The following is a 25,917-nucleotide window of genomic DNA, read 5'->3' on the forward strand; positions in this document are numbered from 1 at the left end:
TGTCGGTATCCAGCAAAATGTGTGATTATATATATATGTATGCATGTATATACGTGTGTGTATATATGTATAGTGATAATGTTAGTCACTCACTTATGTCCGACTCTTTGTGACCACGTGGACTGTGGCCTGCCAGGCTCCTCTGTCTGTGGAATTCTCCAGGCAAGAATACTGCAGTGGGTAGCCATTCCCTTCTCCAGGGGATCTTTCCGAACCAAGGATTGGTCCTGGGTCTCCTGCCTTACAGGCAGATTCTTTACTTTCTGAGCCTCCAGGGGAGCCCGTGTGTGTTTGTGTTTCTTTTTCATTTTAGGTTATTTCATATATAGCAGTATATATCTGTCCATCCCTTACTCCTGCTTTATTCCTCTGCTCACTTCCCCTTCGATGACCATAAGTTTGTTTTCTATGTCTGTGAGTAGGAACCTTGCTCTTAAGAAACCTGTGTTGCTGTAGATCCTTAGCAGTGCTTAAAGAGCCAAGTGATTTGGGTCTTGAAGTACCTGCAGTGTAAGGAGAAAGTGATGATTTTCTGAAAACAAAAGGAAGTCCAAGTTAAGTCAAGTAAGGCAATGGCACCCCACTCCAGTACTCTTGCCTGGAAAATCCCATGAACGGAGGAGCCTGGTGGGCTGCATTCTATGGGGTCGCTAAGAGTCAGACACGACTGAGCGACTTCGCTTTCACTTTTCCCTTTCATGCACTGGAGAAGGAAATGGCAACCCACTCCAGTATTCTTGCCTGGAGAATCCCAGGGACGGGGGAGCCTGGTGGGCTGCCGTCTATGGGGTTGCACAGAGTCGGACACGACTGAAGCGACTTAGCAGTAGCAGCAGCAGTGGAGAGTTGATACCTTTGTGTCCTACTTTTTTGCTTAAGATTCCCCTTGATACTGAATTTAGGAAGAAATAAATACTCTTTTTTAAGTTTGGCCTTTAAGTTCCAAGCTTATCAAATGATGCAAGTTAGTATCTGCCCAGCCACTACTTTATGATATTTGAATATCTTATGGTTATTTTATAAAGACAGGTAGCAAATGTAGAGGCCTCCAGGGCCAAGCAGGCATCTTCTTGGGTAGGATGCTGAAGTTTAAGAAGGTAAATGGTAGAGACTATGATGAACTGAAGTGCATGTGCCCCTTCTAAAGACATCCAAATTTTAAAAATTGCTACACTCTGTTTCTCTCCATTGTTTATAATAGGAAAAGACTAGAAACAAATGTCCAAAAATAAGGATTAGTTCAGTACTTTAACAATTGTTATTTTTTAGTGGTAGGTGCTAGGGTGATTTTATCTTAATTTTCTTTTTTATGAAATCTTTTTGAATTCTTGGAATTGTCAATCTTTTTGAATTGTTGGAATTGTCACGGTGAGTACCTATTGTCTGAATTGTTACAGTGAAAGTTTTTACAGTGTAAAGTTTTTCTGTTGTGATGGGAAAGGGAGGAAAGCTAGGAAAAAGTGTTAGTACTTAGCCATGACAGTGTCCTACCACAGTTACCTAACATTTGTCTCCTCTGAACAAAAAATGTTTTTTTTTCTTTTTTTTTAATGCCAGCTTTGTGGCTGAGATACCTACTCTTGGAGAACCAAATAAAGTTTCTGTCTTCAAGGAGCTACCATTTTTTTCAGTTTCTCTGGTCATGCCCTTTCAGACCCTGTTCGGGTATAATCTTTATTTCCTTTGACCTAGTGAGTCCACATTTTTAAATTATAATTGTTTTTTTCTTTAGTTCCATTACAAGGGTCACTCTTGTTACACTGCTACATACCATCATTTCTGAAGCAAAAGGAAAATCTCTCTTAGGTCAGAGCTGGCACTTTTGCTTGGATCAAAGCTCTGACCTCTAATTCATGTTCAGAGTGACATTGGCGCGTATCTACCGGGCAGGTATAGAAGGATAGATTCCAAGTGTCATATTTTTGGAGTGCTTTTCATTGCTCTCTTTTTACTACTAAAATAAGTACAAATACATTGTATTCTGAACCACTTGCTAGGATATAAAGCTGTCACATCCCTTTTAAAGAGACTGTTTAACGTCAAGTGACATTTCAGTTCATGGTATCAGCCTTTGTTAAGGTTGTCATAGTGTGAATGAGTCATTCATATTAATGTAATTATAGTGATGAGTCATATAGGAATCTTTAATTAACAAAGATTGACTGTAAGCTACCATGTTACATTGCTTGAATGTTTAGTGATTTCCGCCCCCCCCCCATGGGAGTGTATTGGAAATTGGTGGAGACACCTGCATAACTCTTAAAAGCATAGTTAGCATTATAATAAAATTCCAACCATAGTAAGAGTACAAAGCTTTTGTTTTTGTGGTCAGGGAACTAAGAGCCCACAAGGCGCATGGCAGGGGGAAAAGGTATTTTTACTGATAGAGTCATATAATCCAAATACAGAGTCACTGAGGTATATGCCTCCATCCCTGACTGCAGGTAAGGGTGCCTGTGTATGTTCTGTGTTCTGGTTGACTTTGTGGACATCATTATCTCGCCTGTGTAGATGTCATAGCATTCCTTTATGTAGTCTCCAGTTACAGGATCTTTCTCATAAGGAATCCCTTTTCTCATAAGAAATTGTACCCTCTGTTGTCTAGACAGTGGTCTTAATGCTGGCTGTAGACTAAAATCACCTGGGAAGCTTTTAAAAAAGAAAAATACCTCCAGAGATTGGTTGTATTGATCTAATGTGGAGGCCAACTATCTTTAAATTTTTTACCTAGGTAGTTCTAGCATTCAGCCACTGATCCAGAGACAGGAAATTTTTATAGTTCTGTCTGCTATCTCCTGTGGCATAGGGAGCAAAAATGATACCTGGATGGGAGACCAGGAAGTCTCTTTCCAGTAAACCTAAGGCTTTTAGAAAGAATTAGTATCTTGTCTCTATTACCATCAACTTCCCCTCCACCCCACCCCCCCACCCCCAGCTTGAAAAAAAGACTTCTCTTTTCCTTTTCTCCCCACCCGGGCAAGAGCTCTTGGTCTGAAAGTGATAGAACATTAGAAAAAACTGAACTAGAAAATTAGTGTTGGAGGGAGCAGAACTATTACATAAAATCTTGAAGTAAACCCCCAGGAACTAAAAAGAAAATTTATTATATGCATACTCTGTTTCATTCTGTGGAGCGACCAGCTGTGTCAATCTTCAGAACTAAGGTTGTTCGGGGTGTTTTTTTGGCTTGGCTTTTCGTTTGGTTTTTAAGTATTTATATATATATATGTGTGTGTGTGTGTGTTTATATATATATATATATTTGGAATTTTGTTGATTAAAGTAGATGCCTGCAGGACTGAATCTAAAGGCCTTTCAGCAATATTTGCCTACTGTATTATATAGTATAGTGTAAGAATACTACATGGTTTAAAAAAAAAATGCTACATGCTTTGTCCATTTGAATTTGCACACCAAAGACTAATCAACCCTAAAGAATTAATTTCCTCCCAAGAGATAGCAACACATTAGGCAGAAATAGAAGCATTGGGGGTGGGGGAATCTTTCATAAGGATTTAAAATGCAAACCATGATATTCAAGGCTGTCATGCTCACTTTAAAAGTTAAAAACCTCCACAAAGACTGCCTTGACAAAGCAATCAAAGTATTTCTGCAAACAACAATCCAGAAATTTACAGACATCTGTATTATAATATTTTAATTGGCAGTGGGTGGCATTTGTAATTTTAGTCAGGGATTATTATCTCAGTAATGATGGTTGAACAGCCCTATACCACATCCACAATGGGTGTTCAGCATTTGATTGCAGTTCAGTCTTGAATAATTTGTTTTATGTTTTGAAAGTAAAATTGTATATGATGGAATTTGGGGATTATAAAAATTTGTACCTGGAGATGAAAGTTCTTTCTGAATTGACATTTCTATGCAGCTGGTGATGCTGTAGTTTATAGTCATTGGGGGCAGATGCTATTTCTAGTCTAATAACTAGCCTCCTAGTCTTTTGTGGTGGCTGCGAACAAGTTAGAAATCTGATTGCTCTGTGTCATTTCCTGATAGTGCCAGCGTGAAACAAAATGCCCAGAGGGAGAAGAGCTGAAAGGAGAAGAAACAGCATTATCTAAAAAGAGTAGTCTTGTCCTAAATAGACTAGTGCATATCATGTGTAGTTTATTTGTGGAATTAATTTTTGGTACAGAGTTATAAGTACAATATTAAGACTGCCATTTCTACACTGATGAGCTTAAAAAAGAGAAGTTACCTCAGGGATCTTAGTTTTGGCATGAGTATAATTAATTAGTTGCTAATAATTTAATGATCATGGAATCATTTTAGTCCCTAATTACATGTACTTTGGAATCACCTGATACCACAGAGCAGAATTTGGGTGATGGATCTCTCTTGAACATTATCCAAAAAAAAAAAAAGATTTAAATAATGCCGTACTACAAAAATTTTATTGGGCCATTGATAGGCGTGGTTAACACAGAAAGATAAGCGTACAAGTCTTGTCTGTTTTCTCCCCATTTTAAAGGAGGAGAGCACTAATGTTAAATGCAGTGTTTTTGAAATTGAAACATGTAAACCAAGATTTTAAAAGAAAATTTTCTGTGTAAAATTTGTGCTTTTCTCACTTCACTGCTCATTAACTTACAAATCACAACCTAATCTGACTCTTAATCAATACCTTCAGTATTGATTTTGAAGTTTCTTTCTAATTTATTCTCAGTTCTTTTCTTTAGTCCTTTTAGGTCTGACCTATGGCTTTTAGAGTTGGGACAACTTGATAACAAACACTTAAGTTTTTCTCTCCACTGCCTACTGGAGTGTATGCCCTCTCTAAGTGGGTTGTCTTGCTTTACCAGCATGTTTTGTTACTTGAAAACATTTTTCCTATTCATCCTCCTGGCTTCTCAAGTCATTTTACATGAGGAAGAGAGGGCTAAGTGTGGAAGCTGAATATACCATAACTTCTGTTTCCTGAATTTTAACTTTTTCCATCTTCTTTCAGCATAAATTAAAGCTGGGATGGAAGAGAAGACAGAATATTGTACAACTGTAGCTCAGCACTGAGAGTACAAAAGCCTAGTACTAGCCTTTTGCCAGGTTTCCACCTCTCTGTCTTGTTTTTCTTGAGGACCAATGACCTTTCACTAAATGAAATCCCACACCCCACTCAGGCCTGTGAGAAGGAAACAGGCTTTCTCCACTCTTCCTTAGTCTGATTCTACCTCCCTCTATTTTGTAGACACCAGGTTAAGTTTCTCTTATCCTCCACTTGGTCTGAGTAAAGGGTTATCATGTCTTCATCCCATGGTCCAGACTTTTGTACCCTTTCCTCTGGCCCTGCTTTCTAGACTGTCCATCACAGTGGACAGAGCAAACCCTTTCAGGCACAGTACAGCTGTGGAAGGGAATTTCAGGATGCAAACTGGGTACAGTTATAAATGGGGGAAAATATGACTTATTTTAGACATTGGTCAGCAAAGCAAGGTTTAAACATTAATCACTTAAGGTATTCCATGATGTCATTCCTCTTTTTAATCCAAAGACCCTCCTTTTTGTAGATTTGTGGGCTTTGTCTTGGTCTGTCATGCTTTCTTTCTCCATGATACAGCCACTGTCTTAGTTCTGTCCTCCTTTTAACCCGAGAGAAAGAAAATTCTATCTTGAGTAGCCCTCTAGTCCATCTCTTTTGGTCTTGGCTATAGCTCTGCAGGCTCCTTTCTTGCAGAATTGGGGCAGTATCTATACTTCTGCCTTTGACCGTAAGTGCATTTTTTTTCACCTTGATACTGGCTGGGTTTCATTCCTCCCCAACAGTACAGTCTGTGCCCTGCATTTGTGCTTTTTTCCCAATGTCATGAAGTTGTCCTAGGTAACTCTGTGGTCTCTTTTACTACATTATTGCATTTAAAATACTCAAGGCCCTCTGTATACATTTTAATACACGAGCCTTAAGAAAGGGATACCTTTTGAAAGAGAGTATCTTATTTACTCCCGTATTTTAGTCTAGTTGTCATTGTTTAGTCGCTAAGTCGTGTCCAACTCTTTTGTGACCCCATGGACTGTAGCCCACCAGCCTCCGCTGTCCATGGGATTTCCCAGGTAAGAGTACTGGAGTGGGTTGCTCTTTTCTTCAGTTTTAGTGCGATACCAAGCATCTAATCCGTGCTTAATCTATTGAGGAGCTGAATGGATTTTGAGTTTTACTCTCCAGGTGTACATATCACAAAAATTAAGACATTCAATTTAGTTCTTTCTCCTTGTCTAGCTCCTAATTTAATTTATTGAAAGACCAATACTGTTGTCAGTTACTTCTTGCCTCTAATTTGAGAGTCTCTGATTATATTTAAGATATATTTTTAGTCTTAACATCAATAGAAATTAGATTTTATCTTTTTACGTCTCTCTTGTTAAAATACAGAGAATAAGCCTAAGTATATGAAGCTGGAATTTGTACATAATTTAGTTGTACGTTTTGATATGCATTTCTCCGTCTTTGAAGCTAGTCTGTCTCTTATAGTAATTCTGTTGATGCACAAAAGATTGTTCTGTGACAGCTTTTACCCAGCCTGCTGATGCTTCATTGATCAGGTGGGCTGCTGCAGTCTGTATTGTTGTTTAGTCAGTAAGTCACGTCCGACTGTTTTGCAACCCGACGGACTGTAGCCCACCAGGCTCCTCTGTCCATGGGATTGTCCAGGCGAGAATACTGAAGTGGGTTGCCGTTTCCTTCTCCAGGGGATCTTCCTGGCCCAGAGATCAAACTTGCATCTCCTTCAGTGGCAGGCTGGTTCTTTACCACTGAGCCACCAGGGAAGCCCTACAGTTTATATATCTGTCCTCTAACAAGTTTCTGAGGCTTTATCAAAATAAAGTTTGTCCGTAAAAAAAAATGAAAAGCTTAATCAACTGACATGAATGCAAGCAAATTGCATGTTTTCAATAAAAAGTTAACTTCTTTACAAATGCACACATCTCTGGATGGTAACACCAGCAGAGAGTTTATACATTCTCTTTGTGCCATGGCTTACTTCATTTTACAGAAGAAGCGAGTTCTAAGAGGTCACGGGGTTGGGAGGAGAAAAGGCCACCTGTCACCATCCTTGTTCTTTCCTTTTTACCAAGGTTTCCCAAGCTTTTCCTCCCTAGAAAACCTGTTACCTGATCTGCCTGCCCCTCAGTCTTCTTCCTACCCTGAAAAACTCTCATTTTGAAAGATGTTACCTACCAAATGGCATCGAGCAGATAAAACTCTTTTACTTTATTTCGGGTAATCAAAATCAAAGAGTTGCAAATAGACTTTGTGATCCACATGATGTGATTTCGGTAAAGATGGGCTTTGGGGGAGGAAATGGACACATTACATAAAGCCTTAGGGAACAGTGAAAATGGTTTATGGGTAGGCATTAACCTTCCTGGAGCCTTAAGGTCTGAGGCCCCCTAGGAGTGGTGAAGACCACAGGTACTGAACCACTGCTCTTTGACCTGCTGCCTTGAGATTTAAAATCTAATAGTGGAGGACGGAAAAGAGTGCCTGTGTTTCAGAGTGAGCACATTGAACTGATGCCTTCGGGATTTTTGCTTTTTTCACATAGATTGAATATGAAAGGAAAAAGAAAGAAGATGGAAAACGAGCCCGAGCTGATAAACAACACGTTTTGGACATGCTGTTTTCAGCTTTTGAGAAGCATCAGTATTATAATCTGAAGGACTTGGTGGACATCACAAAACAACCTGTGGTATGTATATGCTCACATTGATCCTTTAAATAGGTTTGTCAGGCGAGTGTATGCTCCTTGGTTCTGTCTCGTCACAACAAAGATTTGGAGCGACGGACATTAAAGCCCTCAGCGCGTCACAGCTCTCGGGTCTTGGACAGACCATGTTATAGCTCTTAGACAAATCGGTGTTACAGCTCTATTTTATTTAGATGATAGCAGGAGAATCCATCCTCGAAGCCTGAGGGCATGCCGACCCGAAGCCGCAAAGAGAAGAGAGTGGAGGAGCACGCCAGCGTGCGGGAGAGAGAGAGAAAGCGCGGGCGCATGCATGCGGGGGAGAGCGAGAAGAAAGAGTGAGAGAGAGCACGCGTGCGCTTTGGCTCCTCTTTTTATATGTTTTTTTCCTCCCCCTGGGCCTGCCCCGTGCAGATTGGGCTTAGCCAGGAGTGTTGTTCTACCTGAAGTTCTCACTCGGGTCCTCGCACCTTCCTTTGACCTTCCTTCGTTCCATTTTCGCGGGCTTTTCCCTTCCTTGTCTTTTAGCCACCACCATTTTGGACTCCTGTCCTATTCTAACAGGTTTAAATAGGCTTCATTAACACGGCTTTACTGAAGAGAAGCATAACGTGAATTAGTAAGTTCCCTTGCACCTGTGCTGGTGTCAGGCTTTGTTCCAACATGGAAAAGATGTCTCAATGTAGTCTCTGTTTTTCTTCCTTCCTTTCTTCCCCTTTTCTTTCTTCCCCTCTCTTTCTTTCTCTCTCTTGTTTCTTTTTTAAATCCCAGCTTCATTGTTTTAATTTTAAATACATTTAGTGTCAATAGTTCATATAAAGAAAAGGCGGATTTGTCCTCCTTTTGACTGATCATTGACATGAAGCCTGAAGTCTCTTTGTTTATAGCATTTCTAGTCTTTCATTTGTTCGTCTGCCTCCCTCTAGAAAAGCTCAACTTTAAGAGTCACAGTTTTTTCACAGTGAGTGTTTATCGCTGTCTTGTGAACTGTTCTCTGTGGATTTTTTTAAAAATCATCTAGCACTAACATTAGGTCCTTTCAAACTTGAGCTGTAGTGCCTCACAGTGCTTGTTGAGATTATGCTTGGGTTGGCCTAGTCTCCATTTTCAAGGAAAATTTTAATAAATCGGTCTTTTAGAAAACTTTTGTTCTATAAATAATCATTTTTTATCATTTCTCCAGACGTTTGTATTGATACCTATCTGCTAATAATCTGTGTTTCTAATCCATTTAAAATGCTGGAAACAAGGAAAGGATCTAAACCCTTTCTCTAGTCTTTGGGTCGCATTTCCTGCCATTTAACTTTCTCACACCTAAGCTTAGCAGAGTGTCAGATTGAATTATAGCAGCACTTTACTGATAGGTTTTTAAAAATTAGATGGAAACCGCTTTATTTTTGTCCTCTCACCCAGTGTCCTTTATTTTGTGCACTTTGCCAGGATACCCAAGAATATGTTAATTCTAACTGCTCCATTTATTTGCTTCAGAATATGTAACAAGATAAGCAGTTTTGTAAAATATTTTAACATAAATGGCTCTGTGGTTTTTGTTTTTTTTTCTCTTTTTGATGTATTTAAAGCTTCAGGAAATTATTTCTGAAACTTCAATATTGATGGTGCAGTTTCCCCCTTCTGTAGAGATTTCTTTACTGTTATGCTTCATCCTTTCACTTTTTCATTAAGAAAGAAATTTGAATTCCAAAAGACCTAAATACTTTTTCTTTAACCAAAGAGAAGGAAAGTGCTCATGCTGGCAGTATTATCAACTCATCTTAATGACTTCACTCCCTTCAGCATCAAAGCCTTAGAAACAGCATTCCAAGCTAGATTAAAAAATTTGAAATAGAATAATTCATAAGCTAAACTCCATTTCTTCTGCTTTTAATGAAGTTTATCTTTTTTTGTATATATATATATACATACATGAAAAGGCTATTCCAGATATTCAGGATGCAGATGACATAGTCTCATAGAATAAAACACACACACAGAGTTAGATGTGGGGAAATAAGTGTTTGTGGAGGGACATTCAGATAAGTACTAAGGAAAGCTCTTTCTTTGCCTTAACATGGATTGACATAATGTTTTTAAAGTTTATTCATTTTGCAGCAGAGAAAAAGGATAACTAGCTTTCTCTCCGATAATTTTTATGTGGTGGAACTCAGTGACTCTCTTAACAGAACCTCTTGGTTCATGGTCGGTAGGTGGGCTTTCGGAGACCCAGCAACCCCCTGAATATGTACAGAAATGTGTGGATTTTTCTGGGGAGCATATTTGTAGTTTATGTCAGATTCTCAGAGAGCCTGGGAACCTCAAAGAGTTTGAGAACCACTGATCTAGAAACTGAATTATTTTATAGTAGTTTTATTATTTAGGGACTAAATTGCCTCTCAAGCATTAAGTTTTTGAAGGCAGATTTGTATATTATTCACATCCCTAAATATTCATACATTGTACAACACAGACATAGTAGCAATCCAGCAATCCAGTAAATATTAGATGAATTGATTTAAGGAAAAGGAGATGGTGACATCCTTTACCTTTCAGGACCACCATATTTTCCTCGGGTGGATTTTGACAGACCTCCTGTTGTCTGTGGCAGAGCAGGGTACCAACAGCCGTCTCCGTAAAGCATAGAATGCTGGAGCTGCAGTTACTCTTGTGTAGAGGAGAGGACAGGACATGGTCAGCACGGGTTCTAGTCCTGCCATTTACCTCGGTGGGATCTGGAGAAGTCACATCCGTTGCTAAAACTGAGGGAGCTGGACTGGATAATCATCGTGACCCCTCCCAGCGCTCCACCTATGATTCTCTTCTTCTCCTGTTCCATCTCCTCCTCTCCATCTCCCACTCACATTCCAACCGAGCTGGCAAAGCCCGTTGACCTAGACAGTGGCTAGAGCCCAGCTCTCCTCCGTATAGGTAATTCTCCCTTTTAAAAGGGTCACAGGACGTAAGTCGGTCTGTACTAATGGGCTTCAGTATACCCTTATTAATTTGATTTTAGTCTGAGCAGTACCAGGAGATTGAAGGAGCCCAGTGTAGCATGAAAGTCAGCGATCCAGGAAAGAGACTTCCTGATGGAAGGAGCACAGGACTGGGAGTAATAGGACCTCAGTTCAAGTCGCAGTCCTGCCATTTAGCCAAATAGTCCCAGGTACTTGAATGCATTTAATGTTTTAATACATTATAAAATTTAATGTTTAATTTACCTGACATATAACACTCTTAATATAAAATTTATTAATATATTCAGATTAAATGTGTATAATATTATACTTTGTAAATTTGTCTTAAAAATACCTAGTCTATAGGTTCCTTGTAATAATTTTAATGTTTATGAAAGCTGATTTGTCAACAGCAAAGTATTTTGCTAATATTTATTCTTAGTATTATTAAACAAATTTTTGAGCCCTGTGTAAAAGGGAAGAAAAGAGATCTTGGTGTCGACCAGTTCTTTAGTCAGTGCATGTAATGACACGCGCTCATTTTCTGATGGCCCCAACGCCACTCTTGATGCCAGGTTTCCAACCATGATGTGCTCGTTTCAACACGTCCTCTTTGTTATTAACTCTACTACTGTATTCTTAAGTTACCGTCTGCTTTCTGACCTTTAGGATGTCATTTTTGATGTTCTGAGTGAATCTGAAGTATTTTCTTGTTTTTCCAGTTCCTTCCCTTCTATAGTCTTCTTCCTAAAAACCTTCACTCCTGCAAGCGAAATTATTGATTAGAGAAACTGCCCTTAAGGGCCAGCCTGTATCTCTCATTCACCAGTGTGTGACTTGCATAAGCAATCAGAGCGTTAAAGTTACTCATTAAGGACAAATAAGCCAATTTTAAAAGGCCAGGCTCTGGTAACTGATAAAGTCAGAAACACAGCATCCATTTAAAGGAGTGTTTTCATGCATTTAAAATTTTGACATTTCCCCCCCACACACAAAGTAAAATACCAGAGGAAGCCTATTATTTCTCTGCTGACAGTCTTTGCTCTTTTACCTTAAATGTATTGTGTCTAGTCTGTCTTCATATTTTATTGTATCTGTAAAATAGTACCATAGCAGCATTTCCTTCAGGAATTCAACCATTTGAAGCTTTATGTAATTGCTCCCTTTGAGACCCCAGACTGCCAAGACCACTATGAGCCCAAGCACTCTGTTCTCCAACACAGCACCCCTTTCCCAGGGTTTCTTCAAATATCCATTTCTGTTTAAAGTGTCATCAGAAATCAGCTCTACTTGTAACGGAACCTCTTCATTTCCTTGTGCTCTGCATCCACTCAATTTCAGGTCAAAATTCAGGGAACTTGATCTTTAATTATTGATGATCCCTTCCAAGTCAGCAGTCCCCAGTCATGTCGACCCAGTGGACCATTTCCCTTTTAATTCAGATTGTGTAATTGAACAATTTGCATGCTTTTATAAAGTAAGTTCACATCAACAAGAAAAATGAGGCAAAGATTTGCATGGCTTTGATTTTGAAGCAGCTTGGTACCCATAAGCCTAAGTTGCCCAGTGCTAAATGATGCTCAACAGGCCGTTGCTCATTTGCCCAAAATAGGCTTTTGATAAAGGCCGTGCAGCAATAAGGTAATGTTAACCTGATCCTCAGAGCTTGTTTCCAGACAGGCCTGAATAGAAATAAATGGAATTTGGCATTGGTAAGATACAAGAAAATAATGTTTTTTAAAGGGAAAAAAATGGCTAAAGAATTTGATATACTGAGCATTTCTCCTATCAAAAGATAAAAGTTTATTTACAAGCATATGTTCTTATAGACCTGTCAGTTGGTTGGGACTCGTTCAGCTACAAAAAAGGAAACTGAGCTCAAACTAGCTTAAGCAAAAATATAATGTATTGGCTCCTGTGGCTGAGAAGTTCAGGAATGCATCTTGCTTTAGCCATGGCTGGGTCCAGCTTCTGACACTATTTACTTAGCCCGGTTCCTCCCCGTCCCTCCCTATCTCTCCTCATCGTTGTGTCTTTCCTGGGTGTTGTCTTTCTGCTCGGGCAGGGTCTAGCCATGTGGTAGACAAAGTGGCCTCCTGAAGCACTTCACAGCTAGCAGCCTCGAAGCTTACAGAGAATGTCTGCCCTCGTTATTCCAGCAGAAGCTCAAGGAAGATCTTAATTGCCCTGCCAGGGTTTGGATGTTCATTCCTAAGCCAAGAGGAGAGGGTAGGACTGTCCATCAGCCAGGCCCACCACCTCTCGCACCCTTGTGCCACGCTGCTTGGTACAGAAATAGCACCTGCTGAGTCATAGCCATTTGCTGTTATCGCAAATTTAGTTTGTTGAAAACAGAACTCTTGATTTCTACATCCCTCCAACCCTGGCCCCCCAAACTGCCCTACTGCAGTAACAACACCATGCCCCAAGTTGCTCAAGCCAGACACGTGTACTCCTGTTTTCTCTTCATGATGTCTGTGTTACACAGTATGATACATATATATCATACATCTCTGGCTCAGAATCTTAAAAGGTGAAAGTAATCTTAGAGACAGTTGAATCATAGTCCCAGAGAAGGAGCTGCCTAGTGGTCTGAGCCCATGTCTTACCACGTCACCTCTTCTGTTCAGACACATGTATATATCTAAAGACAAACACAAAAAATACTTTTCTGACAGTGGGAACCCCTTTTTAATGATAGGAGTGGGGAGCTAATTTCTCTCTCAGACTGCTCTGAAATTTCTGTACTAGTAAGAATCATCTCATTAGTCTAAGCCAGATACATGGAAAATGGAATCTAAGCTTTATCCTAGCTCATTCAGTTCCTGACCCAAGTAAAAACAGGGCTTTTTCAGAAACCAGCACAACATTGTAAAGCAATTGTCCTCCCAATTAAAAAAAGACCCTGGTTTTTTTGAAGTTCATTCCCAAGTGAACTGCTAAATAAGTGTTTTTATTATAATGTCTTATTCTGACATAGGCTTTTCCTTTTTTACGTGATTCCTTTTCTCTTTTTTCCCCCTGAATCTTTATCATTTCCTTTCTATTCACATATTTCCTTTCAGTTCTCTCTTCATTTTTTCTATAACTGGAAGTTTTTAATTTCAAATAGTATTACCAAAACTAAGACCACCAGTTGCCCAGCAGAGCATATTAACTAGTGACAGCCCTTTGTGAGACTTCCATTTTAAAAAATAATTATTTTTAGCAGCCAGTTAACTCAGTTGGTTAGAGTTTAGTGCTAAAAAATAATTATTTGCTATCTTGTTAATTTGAGCCTTACTTAAAAGCTTTAGAGTATGAAATGTCATTAAAATAAATTATTAACTTGAATATAAATGGATAAAATTTAAATGCATTTATAAATTTTAATGCTTTCCTTATGAAGAGAAGGTTCTAATAACTAATAGATTTACTACCAAGTTTATTATGAAATGGTAACATTTTCTCTTTTAATTTATCCTATGATTTGTCTCAACCTTTTTATATTATTTTATTTTTTTACCTATTTCTGAATGAAGTAAAATTAGGGGGTCAGTTTGTTAATATATGGAGAAGGAAATGGCAACCCACTCCAGTGTTCTTGCCTGGAGAATCCCAGGGACAGGGGAGCCTGGTGGGCTGCCGTCTATGGCGTCGCACAGAGTTGGACACGACTGAAGCGACTTAGCAGCAGCAGCAGTTGTTAATATAACCAATCAAGTCATTATTTTATATGAAATTCTACGTAGGTAAAAACAGTATCTGACATAGGCTCCCAGTAAGCAAAATTGGGCTTTATCTACATACAGAATTTAGAGTTTTTAATTAAGCAATAAGCCACACAGTTTGTATTTATTCTGAAAAATGTCATTACCCATAAAATCTTTACCTTTCCAGAAAATAAATAAAGATAAGAGGTAAAAAATAAATGTTTAAGCTCTTTGCTGCCTTCTCCTGATTTCTTTATCCCTAAAACAAGTCCCTAAAGCAAGCTAGAAGGCCAGACTTGTTTCAGGCTTGCCATCTTGTGGGAATTATCTTGGGGAATTATCTTGTTTTCTTTGTGTTGGTCTCTACCTAAGAGAGGAGAAGGCAATGGCCCCCCACTCCAGTACTCTTGCCTGGAGAATCCCATGGACGGAGGAGCCTGGTAGGCTGCAGTCCATGGGGTTGCTAAGAGTCGGACACGACTGAGCGACTTCACTTCCACTTTTCCCTTTCATGCACTGGAGAAGGAAATGGCAACCCACTCCAGTATTCTTGTCTGGAGAATCCCAGGGACGGCGGAGCCTGGTGGGCTGCCGTCTATGGGGTCGCACAGAGTCAGACACGACTGAGGCGACTTAGCAGCAGCAGCTACCTAAGAGAAGACCTTATCCTGTGGGCTTAGATAAGTGTCTAAAGCCTCCTGGTCTCTCTTAACTCAGCAGGGGAATTGATCCCAGAGGATACACCTATTGGCAGAAAACCTTATAGTGCCTGCCTGGCTGGCCACCTTCAGTTCTGTATTGCAGCAGAGAGCCATTCCTTCTAGAATGTGCCAAGACAGATATTCTAATTCCGTCATATTTTCCAGTCCATATGGACTGATCCAAAGAGCTAGCCACTGTTAATTGGAAATGTTACTTTACCCATGGTAATTTGGTAATAAAAAATGGTATTATCTTAATTTGTCAGTGAGAGAGGTCTTTTTTCCTCATCAATCTAAAACCTTGTTTTCAGTACAATTATATTTTTTTAACGTTACAGTTCAGTGGATTTTCATATATTCACATAGTTGTACAACCATTGCCACAACCAATTTTAGAACATTTTATTCACCCCTCAAAGAAACTCTGTACCCGTTAACAATTACTCCTGTGCACCCACCCCCCTCCCCAGCCCTAGCAAACCGCTGATCTCCTCTGTGTCTCTAAAGATTTGCCTGTTCTGGACATTTTCATATGAATGAAATCATATAATATGTGGTCTCTTATGACTGACTTCTTTTATTTAGGCATAATGTTTTCTCAAGTTTCATCCATGCTGTATCATGTATCAGTATTTTCTTCTTTGTTTATTGCCAGATATATACCGTTATATGGGTATACATTGGCTACTATAATAAGGGTGATATGAACATTATGTACAAGTTATTGTGTGAACATATTTTTATTTCCCTTGAGAGTTGAACTGCTGGGTCACTTGGTGACTCCGTTTAACTGAGGAACTGCCTGACTGTCATCAATCCTTTTTTAATCCTTAGGCAGCAAGAGCTTTTATATACTGTTGCATTAGAGTAAAACTTTACTGTCTATTCCATATACTTTAAGGGTGAATAATGCTTCATCATTGAGAATGCTAGCTAATTTTCTAAAAATTGTCTGTGGTAAAATAAATACCTAAAGACTCTCTTGCTTGCCATTTAATTTCTAGCAGTGTTTTCAGATGGACTAATAATGACTATGTCAATTGATATTTCTTATTCTTTGTATGATCTAAACTACACATCAGGCAGTAACCAACACAACACTGTAAAGCGATTTTCCTCCAATTAAAAAATAAAAATAGCTAAACTACTCATCGCACCAGATGCACTAGTAGTTAGTTTCTATAGTTCTAAATGCAAGAATTCATATTTATATTTCAGTAGGAATTTTTTTCATCTTTATCTAGTTTTGAATATCTTTTGATAACATTTTTAACATTAACTATATGTGTATATGTGTGTTTCTCCCCCAGTTCGTTGCCATAATATCCGAGCCTTGGAATACTTTGTAGTATTCCAAGGTTAAGTTATGTTATATTTAGCATACAAATAAACTAATACAATTTAGAAAGCATGTCTTTAAACATAGTTAAAATTCAAAGTTTTGGCCCAAAGGAAGTAAATTTTATCTGAAATATGTAAGCATGTGAGTCGCTTGCCACTGCTGGACAGATGAAGTGTTACTGAAAGTAAGGTGATTTACCAGCATATAGATGTTAATGCTGGAGAAGGAAATGGCAACCCACTCCAGTATTCTTGCCTGGAGAATCCCAGGGATGGTGGAGCCTGGTGGGCTGCCATCTATGGGGTCGCACAGAGTCCGACACGACTGAAGCGACTTAGCAGCAGCAGCAGCAGCAGCAGCAGATGTTAATGCAGCAATAAATTTCTTTTTTTAGAGTTTGGATTAAGGAGGGAGGGCCGTGGGGTGGGTAGGGTTTATGGCTTGGCCATTTCATTACCCGTCATCTCTGTACTCCTTAGAGTTTTTACAAAGGGAGGAATGCAGCCTGTGGGACCCTGAGAGGAAAACAAGACAGAGACTAGTATAAAAACAGAAATGAAACCATCAGGAAAAGGGGAGAAAAATGCTGAGGTGGCCCAGGTTCCAGAGAAGCCCTCAGCACCGTCTTCCCTCCCCTGTTCAGGGTTCTCTCTAAAGGAGAGAAAACATAGGTTGCCTTTGTTCACAGCTTATGCATAAAGTGTAGTTTGTTTAATTTTTTTTTTTTTTTTAATGAAAGAACGTTGTGCCTTGAAGCCACTAACATCTTCATCAGTAAGTCCTCTGTTCTGTCAACCTTGCTTGCATCATACAAAAATCACATAAATATGAAGTGATACTTTGAAATGATCACAGAACTGATCATGAATGCCCTTGCCACTGGGTCACTTTATAAAAAGCATATAAGCAGTTTCCCTTTGGTGACTGTGTTAACCAGTGCCATCTTTTGGTGTAGATTTATGTAATACACATTCACTCCAGCCTTTGGGGACTGTTTTGTGATGAGAAGTCTAGTAAGGTTGTATCTTTATCTTACCTAAAAGCATTGTTATTTGGTGATCAGCTCTCTGTCAAAGATATATATATATTTTTTAATCAACTTTTGGGAATTAGGTGTAGTTAATTCATTATTATCTGTGGTAATGCTTAACACTTAATTTTATGATGAAATGAAACACAGATAAATCCTCCATTTGCAGTAGAGGAAAAGATGATGTGAACAATGGCAGGGATGGAATGTGATAAGGAGCATGAAGAAGAGAAGCTAAAATAGGCTACCGTGGCTAGGTTTGTGCCCTGTGACTAGGTCTGTCTTGAGCTTAGGGGAGAAATCGGGAATTTGCTGTGTGAATTTCCAGCCTTTTGGCCACTGCAGTTCTGTCTTGATCCACAAATGCAGAGCCCATCCTACTCGGTAGACCCCTGGGCTCCAGTATGTGCCTTGCCTTCCCTTGCAAGGAGGCTGTAATGTTCTCTCCCTTTTTTCTCTGCATTCAGACTTGCTGTAAATACGCCCCCACACATTCTCTTTGATGAAGACTTGCTGGACTTGAGCCAATTTATTATTTCAGCTCTTGTTCCACCAAACTGCCCATAGTAGGTAATGAGAAACCTTTCCAATCCTATGTGACATAAAGGTGATCTTCTCAGTTCTGGAATCCTTTGTTTAATATACAAGTGGTTAGGCAAAAGATTAAATTGCAGAATCAGTTTAGGATTATTTAATGGTAAGAGGAGAACTAGTCCCCCTTGGTCTCCACACAGAATTGCTGTTTAGTTCAAATGATCAAATGTCCATCCTCAAACAACCTAGCATCTTGGCTCTGGCCCGTCTCCGGTGCTCCCATGATGACCTACATGTATGTCCTTATTCCTGTGCTTCTGTTTTACTTTATGACTGCCTGCTTACATGCCCTTGCTTCCCCCATACACACCCTGATGTTAGACTGTGAACTCTGGGGATGAAAACACTATGTGCCGCTTAACCTGGTGCTCAGATAACTCTAAATGTGAAGATGCACATTTTTTTAAAAGGGAAGTCCAATTACCAATTAATCTTCAGTCCTGCTAAAACCTTTAAAATTTCCACCCCAGTTGGCTTTGTGTCAATAATATTTTCGCACCACAATACAGATGTTAGTAGTCAACTCAGATTCAGGTAATACAGTTTTATCAGTTTTTATTTCTCAGACAGGGTCATTGCTCAATATGGTAGTGAGACGAGAAAGGGAAACAGCTAGAGTTAGCAGGGTTTATCCCCTTGGGCCTGCTAAGTGATTTCCCCCCAACAACCACCCCCCCGCTGCAAGAGCTAAACCCTCCTGTCCCCTCTGTCAACGCTGAAGCATACCCGATTCACTCAGCGATAGTGTGCCCCGTGCCGCCGACTTGCAGCCAGGCCCTGCGACGGCCGCCCAAGAGACAGACTTGCCCACGGAGGGCTCTGACGCGGTGAGGGCTCTCCCTGGAAGTCACAGCGTGGGAAGTGTAGATCTGAGAGGTGGGACCGCTGGACAAGGTTCCTCTGAGAAAGTGACATTTGCACCCAGTCTAAAAGGATGAGGAGCTCTGATCTGCAGGAAGGGGATAAGCCTTACAGGGAAAGCAGAGGGCGGGGAACAAGAGCGGCAGACGCAGAAATGGCCAGTGCCCGGCCTGGAGGTATTAGAGGATGAGGCCAAAGCGAAAAGACAGACCTGGGTGGATGCCTGCGCGAGAGTTTGGAGTTTAGCCTGTAGGCCAAAGGGGAAGTCAGGGAAAATTTTAAACAGAGAAATGACATAATCTCACTGTTCTTTACCTGTGTCCTTCCTTCTAGGATTTTCTGACCTTGTTTTTCTCAATTGTTACTACTACTTTCTCTGCCAATGCTTTGTGCCAAGTTAATTGAGCTGGTTCTAGTGGAGTGGTCTTAGGTTTGGGATTTGGAACGTTGTCAAACTTCCGAAGTTTGCCCCTTCTCCTCCCCAGAAAAGAGTTCTGTACCATGACCCTAATCCCATCTTGTTAACTGACCAGTTAACGGACCCCTGACCATGTCTTGGCATTCTTTTTGTTAAAAAAGAAAAAAAAAGAGTGACATCTTTATTAAAAATATATATATATATTCCTTTATTATACTAATGTAATAAAATGAGAGTGAAGGCAACTGAATTTGTACACTTAAGACACTCAGTATTTTGTGTTTAACCCTTTCTAGGCTTTTCATCTTCTGTATCCGGGTTATTTACACGGGCACGGTAGGCCTGAGGAGAAGACAGCGTCTGTGTGGCAACCACAGTGCTCCTGGCACCTGCTCTCTTCATTTCTGAGCCCTTGCACTGTGTCCCCAGTTGTATGATTGTTTGCACCCACACTGAAAACCGAAGCCCATCCTGTCATTTTCCATTTATGAATCCTGTTTAACTAGAAAGTTGTTTATGAACAGTGTCCCATGTTTTCTGTGCAATCTGAAGTAGCAGATGGCAGGCGTGCATATTACCTGGTTGTCTGAAGCCTACTTGAGTAACGCGCTGACTCATTTACACGGGTCCCTCGTTGGAGCCAGCTACAGAAGGCGTGGGAGGCAGGCAGGCAGGCAGGCCTCCTCCCGGGGAAACCCAGGCCTCCGCCGATTCACTGCTGCCACCTGCTGGGGTGGGGAAGCCGCTCAAGCGAGAGCTGAGCCATCTGGGCCGTTTGAGAGACCTGTGTGTAGTTCCAGTGCTAACCAGGGACCCCTAAATAAAAGTATAAACTGTAGAGCAGTACACCAGTCAGTGTAAGGGGGTGTTCCATGGTGTCGGTTAACACATACTCTCCAGCCACAGTGAGGCTCAGAAAACTAAATAACACTGCACGGACCCAAAGATCCCAGACCACTGGAGCCAGAAGAATCTTGTGAGCAGTTGCTGTGGACTTTAGTTCAGTCAGCTCCAGGGGGCTTGTGAAATGCAGTTTCCCGTGCCTGGCGCCAGAGATTTAATTCACTCGACCTACAGTAGGGTTTAGCTCACAGGCCCCCGTGAAGTTCCGATATAGGCAGTCTAGTATCACGCTTGAGAAAGGCACCGCCTTCAACATTATCAAGCCGTTATCAGCCACTTTTTAAATTAGTGCCTCATTTCCATAAATTAAAACATTTACATCCTATTACATCTTCCATCAATGAGATGAGTCACTGTAATGTACCTGTAACTGGTTCTGTGAAGCGTACACACAAAAATTCTTGTTTGGCTCATTGGTTATGTAGGGGGGCAGGAATTTGTTTTAAATATTTAACTTTTCTCTCTTCCTCAAGAAGGAAGTACTGTAATTTGTATTGGTTTATAGTGAAATGCTTTTTCACCTTGAGCATTGGCAAGCAAAGGTGGGGTTTGATACTACATTTTTCATAGCCATCGTTTTCATGCCTCTGGAGAAGGCAATGGCACCCCACTCCAGTACTCTAGCCTGGAGAATCCCATGGACAGAGGAGCCTGGTAGGCTACGGTCCATGGGGTTGCTGGGAGTTGGACACGACTGAGCGACTTCACTTCCACTTTTCCCTTTCATGCACTGGAGAAGGAAATGGCAACCCACTCCAGTATTCTTGCCTGGAGAATCCCAGGGACGGCAGAGCCTGGTGGGCTGCCGTCTATGGGGTCGCACAGAGTCAGACACGATTGAAGCGACTTAGCAGTAGCAGTGATCAATTTGGGTGATACCTGAATTTTCAGGTGCCTGAAATACCATGATAAAGCATTCTGACTTCCATCATTTCTCACCTCTATCCTTTGGTGGACCCAAGCCCAAGAAAACTGCAGCCCTCAGGATTTTTAACATATCTTATTCTCCCTTCCTCTGTCTAGGCAACCTTGGCCATGATACAAACAATATTAAACATGCTTAATGAGTTACCTTATTACACAAGAAAAGCAAGTGGCGCAATAGCAAATTTGAGAACTCACCTTAGAACTGAGAAGTCTGGGTGCCTGTCATGTGCTTGCTTCATAGAAAAATAACATATGCTCCTGCTTCTAAAATGAGTGTTTCCTATCCAAGAATAACCCTGTCTGACTGTGAACTCAGTGATACCACGGAACTTGGGGGCTCATTACACTTGGTATACTGTGTAAATTAAGTACCACCAAATTTTCTAATGTATTTCCTTCTAGACTCCCTTTCCCTTTTTTTTTTTTGTTTAAGCTCTCAAGGCTGCTAACATTCAGGACTTCCAAGCCCTTTAATGCAAATAATCATATTTAATGCAGTTATCATGTATTGTATGCAGATAATCAAAAAGGCAGTTTATTGAAATTCATTACAGAGAAATCTAATGGGGCTTTCAGGACCATAATTTTTGTTCCTTGTAAATGTAGTTTGGTGTGTCATTTTATTTTATATTTTTGTTTCCTGCCTTCTTTATCTCATCTGTCAAGGTTATTTTGTTTCTGTTTTTCAGTCGTACCTGAAGGACATCTTAAAGGAAATCGGTGTTCAAAATGTAAAAGGGATCCACAAAAACACATGGGAACTGAAGCCAGAATACAGACATTATCAAGTAGAAGAAAAAAGTGATTAAGAAGATTGAAAGCCCGCCTAACGGAACTAAAGGATGATGAGCTGCGCAGACAGCCTTGATACGTGCACCCTTGAGCACCATCTATTACGGGGGGAAATGACTGGTACTTTAATTTCTTTCGGTAAATTTTTTAAACAATAGTTCTTGTAAAGTTGCTTAAATGATTTTTGAGGAAAAAGAACACCTTTATTTATATACTTGTATTAAACCAGATTATTCATGAGGGGGTGGGGAGTTGAAAGGTTTTTCTTTTTAAATATTAACTTTAAAATGTAAAATTAGGAAATGTTTTCTAAATGAGCACTCCCCGTCTTTGCGTGAGGAGTTGAAGTGATGTAGATCCAAAGTGAATGGCACCGCAGGAAAAAAAAAAATAGGCAACTACAGAAATTCTCAAAAGGAACTAAAGAAAATTGCTTATTCTGAAATTGTCAAAGAGCAAGGCTGTCTTTTTGTTTTTGTTTTTGTTAATAGGTGGTTGTGTTTCATATTTGCACATATTAAGGAAAGGATAGCATTTGGGTGTGTACAAGGTAGCAGTTTGTTTTGTTTCTTTTTCTTTTTCAAGATAGCAAGTTTCATTAGCTTACTTTACCCTAGTGACAGTGACATGAGAAGTGGAAAAGTCGTGGTCAGTTGTTCTTTCTTTCCTCTTTTCTTCTTTTAAAATAATTATAAATTAAATGGTTTTCCAATTCGAGATATACATCCCCCATCATAAGCTTCTCAAAGATGTTTACTGCACACTCAGCAAGCCTGTATTGACTAGTGTGTAACAAAGGCTGTTTACCACCTAAAGGAGGGTTGTAGGGGTAAGGTTGATGTGTACAGACAAACAGGTTAATGTCAGCTCCTGGGGAATGAAAGTGTTTCTTTTGTCTTTCTTTTTAATTAGTTTTAAATAAAAACAATACCTGTTCATGGTATTACATAGCACAAAATGTTATATATTAGGCAATCCAAAAGCATACCCACGAATAAGATCACCAAAACAAAAGAAGCTTTAGCAAACTAAACACAATTAAGAATTTATTTTTACTTGTTAGTATTGTCAGCTGTTTCTGTATGCTTACAACCAAGAAGCAGCAAATGCCAAAATTTTTTAATGTTATGTAATTAAAACAAATCATGGAAATAATCTGTCCACTGAGATAAATATTTTCCTGTATTATTTGATTTTTTAACAGCAGGATGCTGAAGCTGAGTACCAGTGCATTGAAGTTTTTGTCCTGGGATTCCCAGTGAAATAAAACTAAGGAAGGGTCTCCCACCTCCAGTTGTCTTATCCTCGCTTAACTGTGCTGCAGTAACCAAACATAAGTCTTTATTGAATTTGTTATAGTATAGCTTCTGTTTTATGTTTTGTTTTTTTGACTGCAAGGCATGTGGGATCTTAGGTCCCCAGTCAGGGATCGAACCCACACCCCCTGCATTGGAGTTGTAACCACTGGACCACCAGGGACATCCCTCCATTGCCTTTCAATTCCCAGTTACTTAAGGCTCAGTGTAAGCAAGCAGATGGATAATGGTGTGATACATCTGTATACAGCTGAGAATTCTGGGCACCTGTTATACGCTTTGTTCAGAGCATATATCTTCCCCCAGACCTTGTCTTTTTGGATGTATGACACTGCTCTGAAGCAGACCTGTGTCTCCTCCACCCCTGCCTTTTGTTTCTGTAGTGACAGCACCTGCCAGAACTTGCTGCTGGCAGAGTTGCCAGGGCAACTTTGTCTTATCGAAAGCTGTGCTTTGGTTATTCTCTGCCAACTTGGTTCTTAAGCTTGTTTTAGTTACCTTGTACTTTATCACACTGACAGTATCGTATCTCTTAAATACTTATTATCTATTCAGTAGAATAGGTGGTAGACTGGTGCCATTCCTGATTAATTTTTTGAAATTGCTTTCTTACTTAGTGCAAAAATACAGCTGTTGGTCGAGAAGGAGACTCTCTCTTCCACCTGGGTTCCCTTTTTCTTTTATTTCAGGACTCTCTTGCTCTGATAAACATGGTTTTGGCAGCCAAAAATCCTAAACCCTTATAAACACTGTGAGATGGCGAGAGAGGAAGGCTGATGAGGGAGATATACACCTGGTAAGATGTTCCATCGTAAGACGACAAGAAGGCCATATGTAATCAATGAGATTGTTAAACTCAGCCAGTGCACACACTTTGGGGATATTTTAACTGACAAAATGTAGTAAGACTGTGGTTGCTTGGCATTGGAAAGATTTGAAATCACATGTTACCAGTAGCATCCAAAGTGACATATCTTTAAAAAGTAAACCAGTTTAGCTCTATGGTATCAAAAGCAGCTCTCCTGGATTTCAGCAGAGGTGCAGTTGTTCCTGATGGTCTGTGATCACATTTTCTTTGAAGCCATTGTTATCACCATTGGTACATATTAATGAAAATAAGAGGAAACAGTGCCTGGAAATGTATCAAATGTTCTAAAATACTGTCTCGTTTAAAGAATTAGTGCTGAGAAGTAGATAATGTCCATTTTATAGAACCGTTTCCTGCCCAACATATTATCATGAGTACCAGTCCCTCTTTAGGAGAATTCTGCCCTTTTGGGATAAAGTGAATGCTAGAGTTTACGTTCCCAGAAGCCCACGAGTCTCCCCCCACTTCCCCTCGTCTTGCCTCCAAACCTGGAAAAAGGTGATCAAAGTGGCGACCAGTGGTCTTTGGCATCCCCTGCCTGAATCTAGACACCCAGCCCTTCCTGACCCACAGGACATGATTACATTATCACCTTTAAAGTCAGGCTCCTCTTGCTAACTTTTAATCCCTGTTACACTTCAAGCACCCACGTAGGGTGTGCAGCGTTCGAGTGGACTCCTTGAGCTCCATGGGTGTCCAGGATCACAGTGGAATGTGACGGGAGGACACTAGCTATGGCACCAGCTGAAAGGTGCTGCCTTCGTTCAGACTTCACTTGCTGAAAGCTTGCCTTTCGTCTCAGTGTATTGGCCATCTTCCCTGGCATTTGTGTAATGGTCCAAGAGGTGACAAGCTGAGTATCTTTTTGGTTCAGTTTTCATTGCTTTGACAGTCCAGCGTATTCTCCTAAGCCTAGTATCTTTTTCATAGTATGTAAGACAAGGGATCAGGGATCGCTTTGTAACATTACTTTTCTTCACGTACTCCCATGCTTGCTTCTTCCTGGTTCCTTTCCTTTGAGCAGGTACCACCACTGATTATACAGTAGCATGATGTAACACCTGACAGACAGGCGGTATAAGTCTTAAGAAAATTAACAGCTTCCATCTGATTTTGTTGAAAATCATCTAAATTAAAAAAGGACTTTTTCAATGCTGTAGCTTCTACTTTAAACTGTTTATTGAACTCTTACTGTGTGCCAGACACTGTGCTAGGCATTTGACTCCTATGACTCGTGTAATCCTCACAACAGCCCTACAACATGCAATTTGGGAGACCCAGTTCCATCCCTGGATCAGGACGATCCCCTGGAGGAGGGCATGGCAACCCACTCCAGTATTCTTGCCTGGAGAATCCCATGGAAAGAGGAGACTGGTGGGCTACAGTCATGGGATTGCAAAGAGTGAGACACAACTGAGCAACTAACACTTTCACTTTCTTTCAACTCATGTAATCCTGACAACAACCCTACAACATGTGTGTGTGTGTGTGTGCTAAGTTACTTCAGTCCACACCAACTTTTAGTGAATTGTGTGTTAGAGGTTTGAGGTCCCAGTCATTTGTCCGTCGCCACTGCAAATGCTAATCAATAAAGACATATAGGGAATAAGAAATAAATAAGGTCGAATGACTCCTTTTTGGAGGCCCAGTTACTCCTAGTTGGCCTGGAGGGCCTCCCCAAGAGCTGAGGCTGAAGTAGAGCTTTCTCTATTTCTCCTTTTCCTCATTTAGTGATGACTAGCTGGCACTAGTGGATGTTTGGCCTGGCTTACCATTTACAGGTGAAAAATCTGGAGTGGCTGGAAGAAGACATGCACATGGCCAA

General features: G+C 40.3%; 1 protein-coding gene across 4 annotated transcripts in view; it reads left to right on the plus strand.

The window, feature by feature from the left end:
- The window catches only part of GTF2F2 (general transcription factor IIF subunit 2), a 179,443-nt gene that overhangs the window by 113,473 nt on the left and 40,053 nt on the right, over positions 1-25,917 (plus strand). For 2 of the 4 annotated variants that reach the window (XR_014070542.1, XR_014070543.1), the window contains exons 7-9: positions 7,560-7,703; positions 21,806-22,028; positions 23,914-24,020. Coding sequence is in view for 1 of the 4 variants with exons in the window: in XM_081547372.1 (XP_081403498.1) it covers positions 7,560-7,703; positions 21,806-21,925 (264 nt within the window). In the remaining 3 variants the exon portion in view is untranslated. Of the gene's footprint in view, positions 1-7,559; positions 7,704-21,805; positions 25,252-25,917 lie in introns of those variants that run through there. The other 2 variants (XR_014070541.1, XM_081547372.1) reach the window with 2 other exon arrangements.

Source organism: Giraffa tippelskirchi, chromosome 12 (assembly GCF_054371585.1).
Source record: "Giraffa tippelskirchi isolate mGirTip1 chromosome 12, T2T-mGirTip1v1.2.pri, whole genome shotgun sequence".
Lineage (NCBI taxonomy): Eukaryota > Metazoa > Chordata > Mammalia > Artiodactyla > Giraffidae > Giraffa > Giraffa tippelskirchi.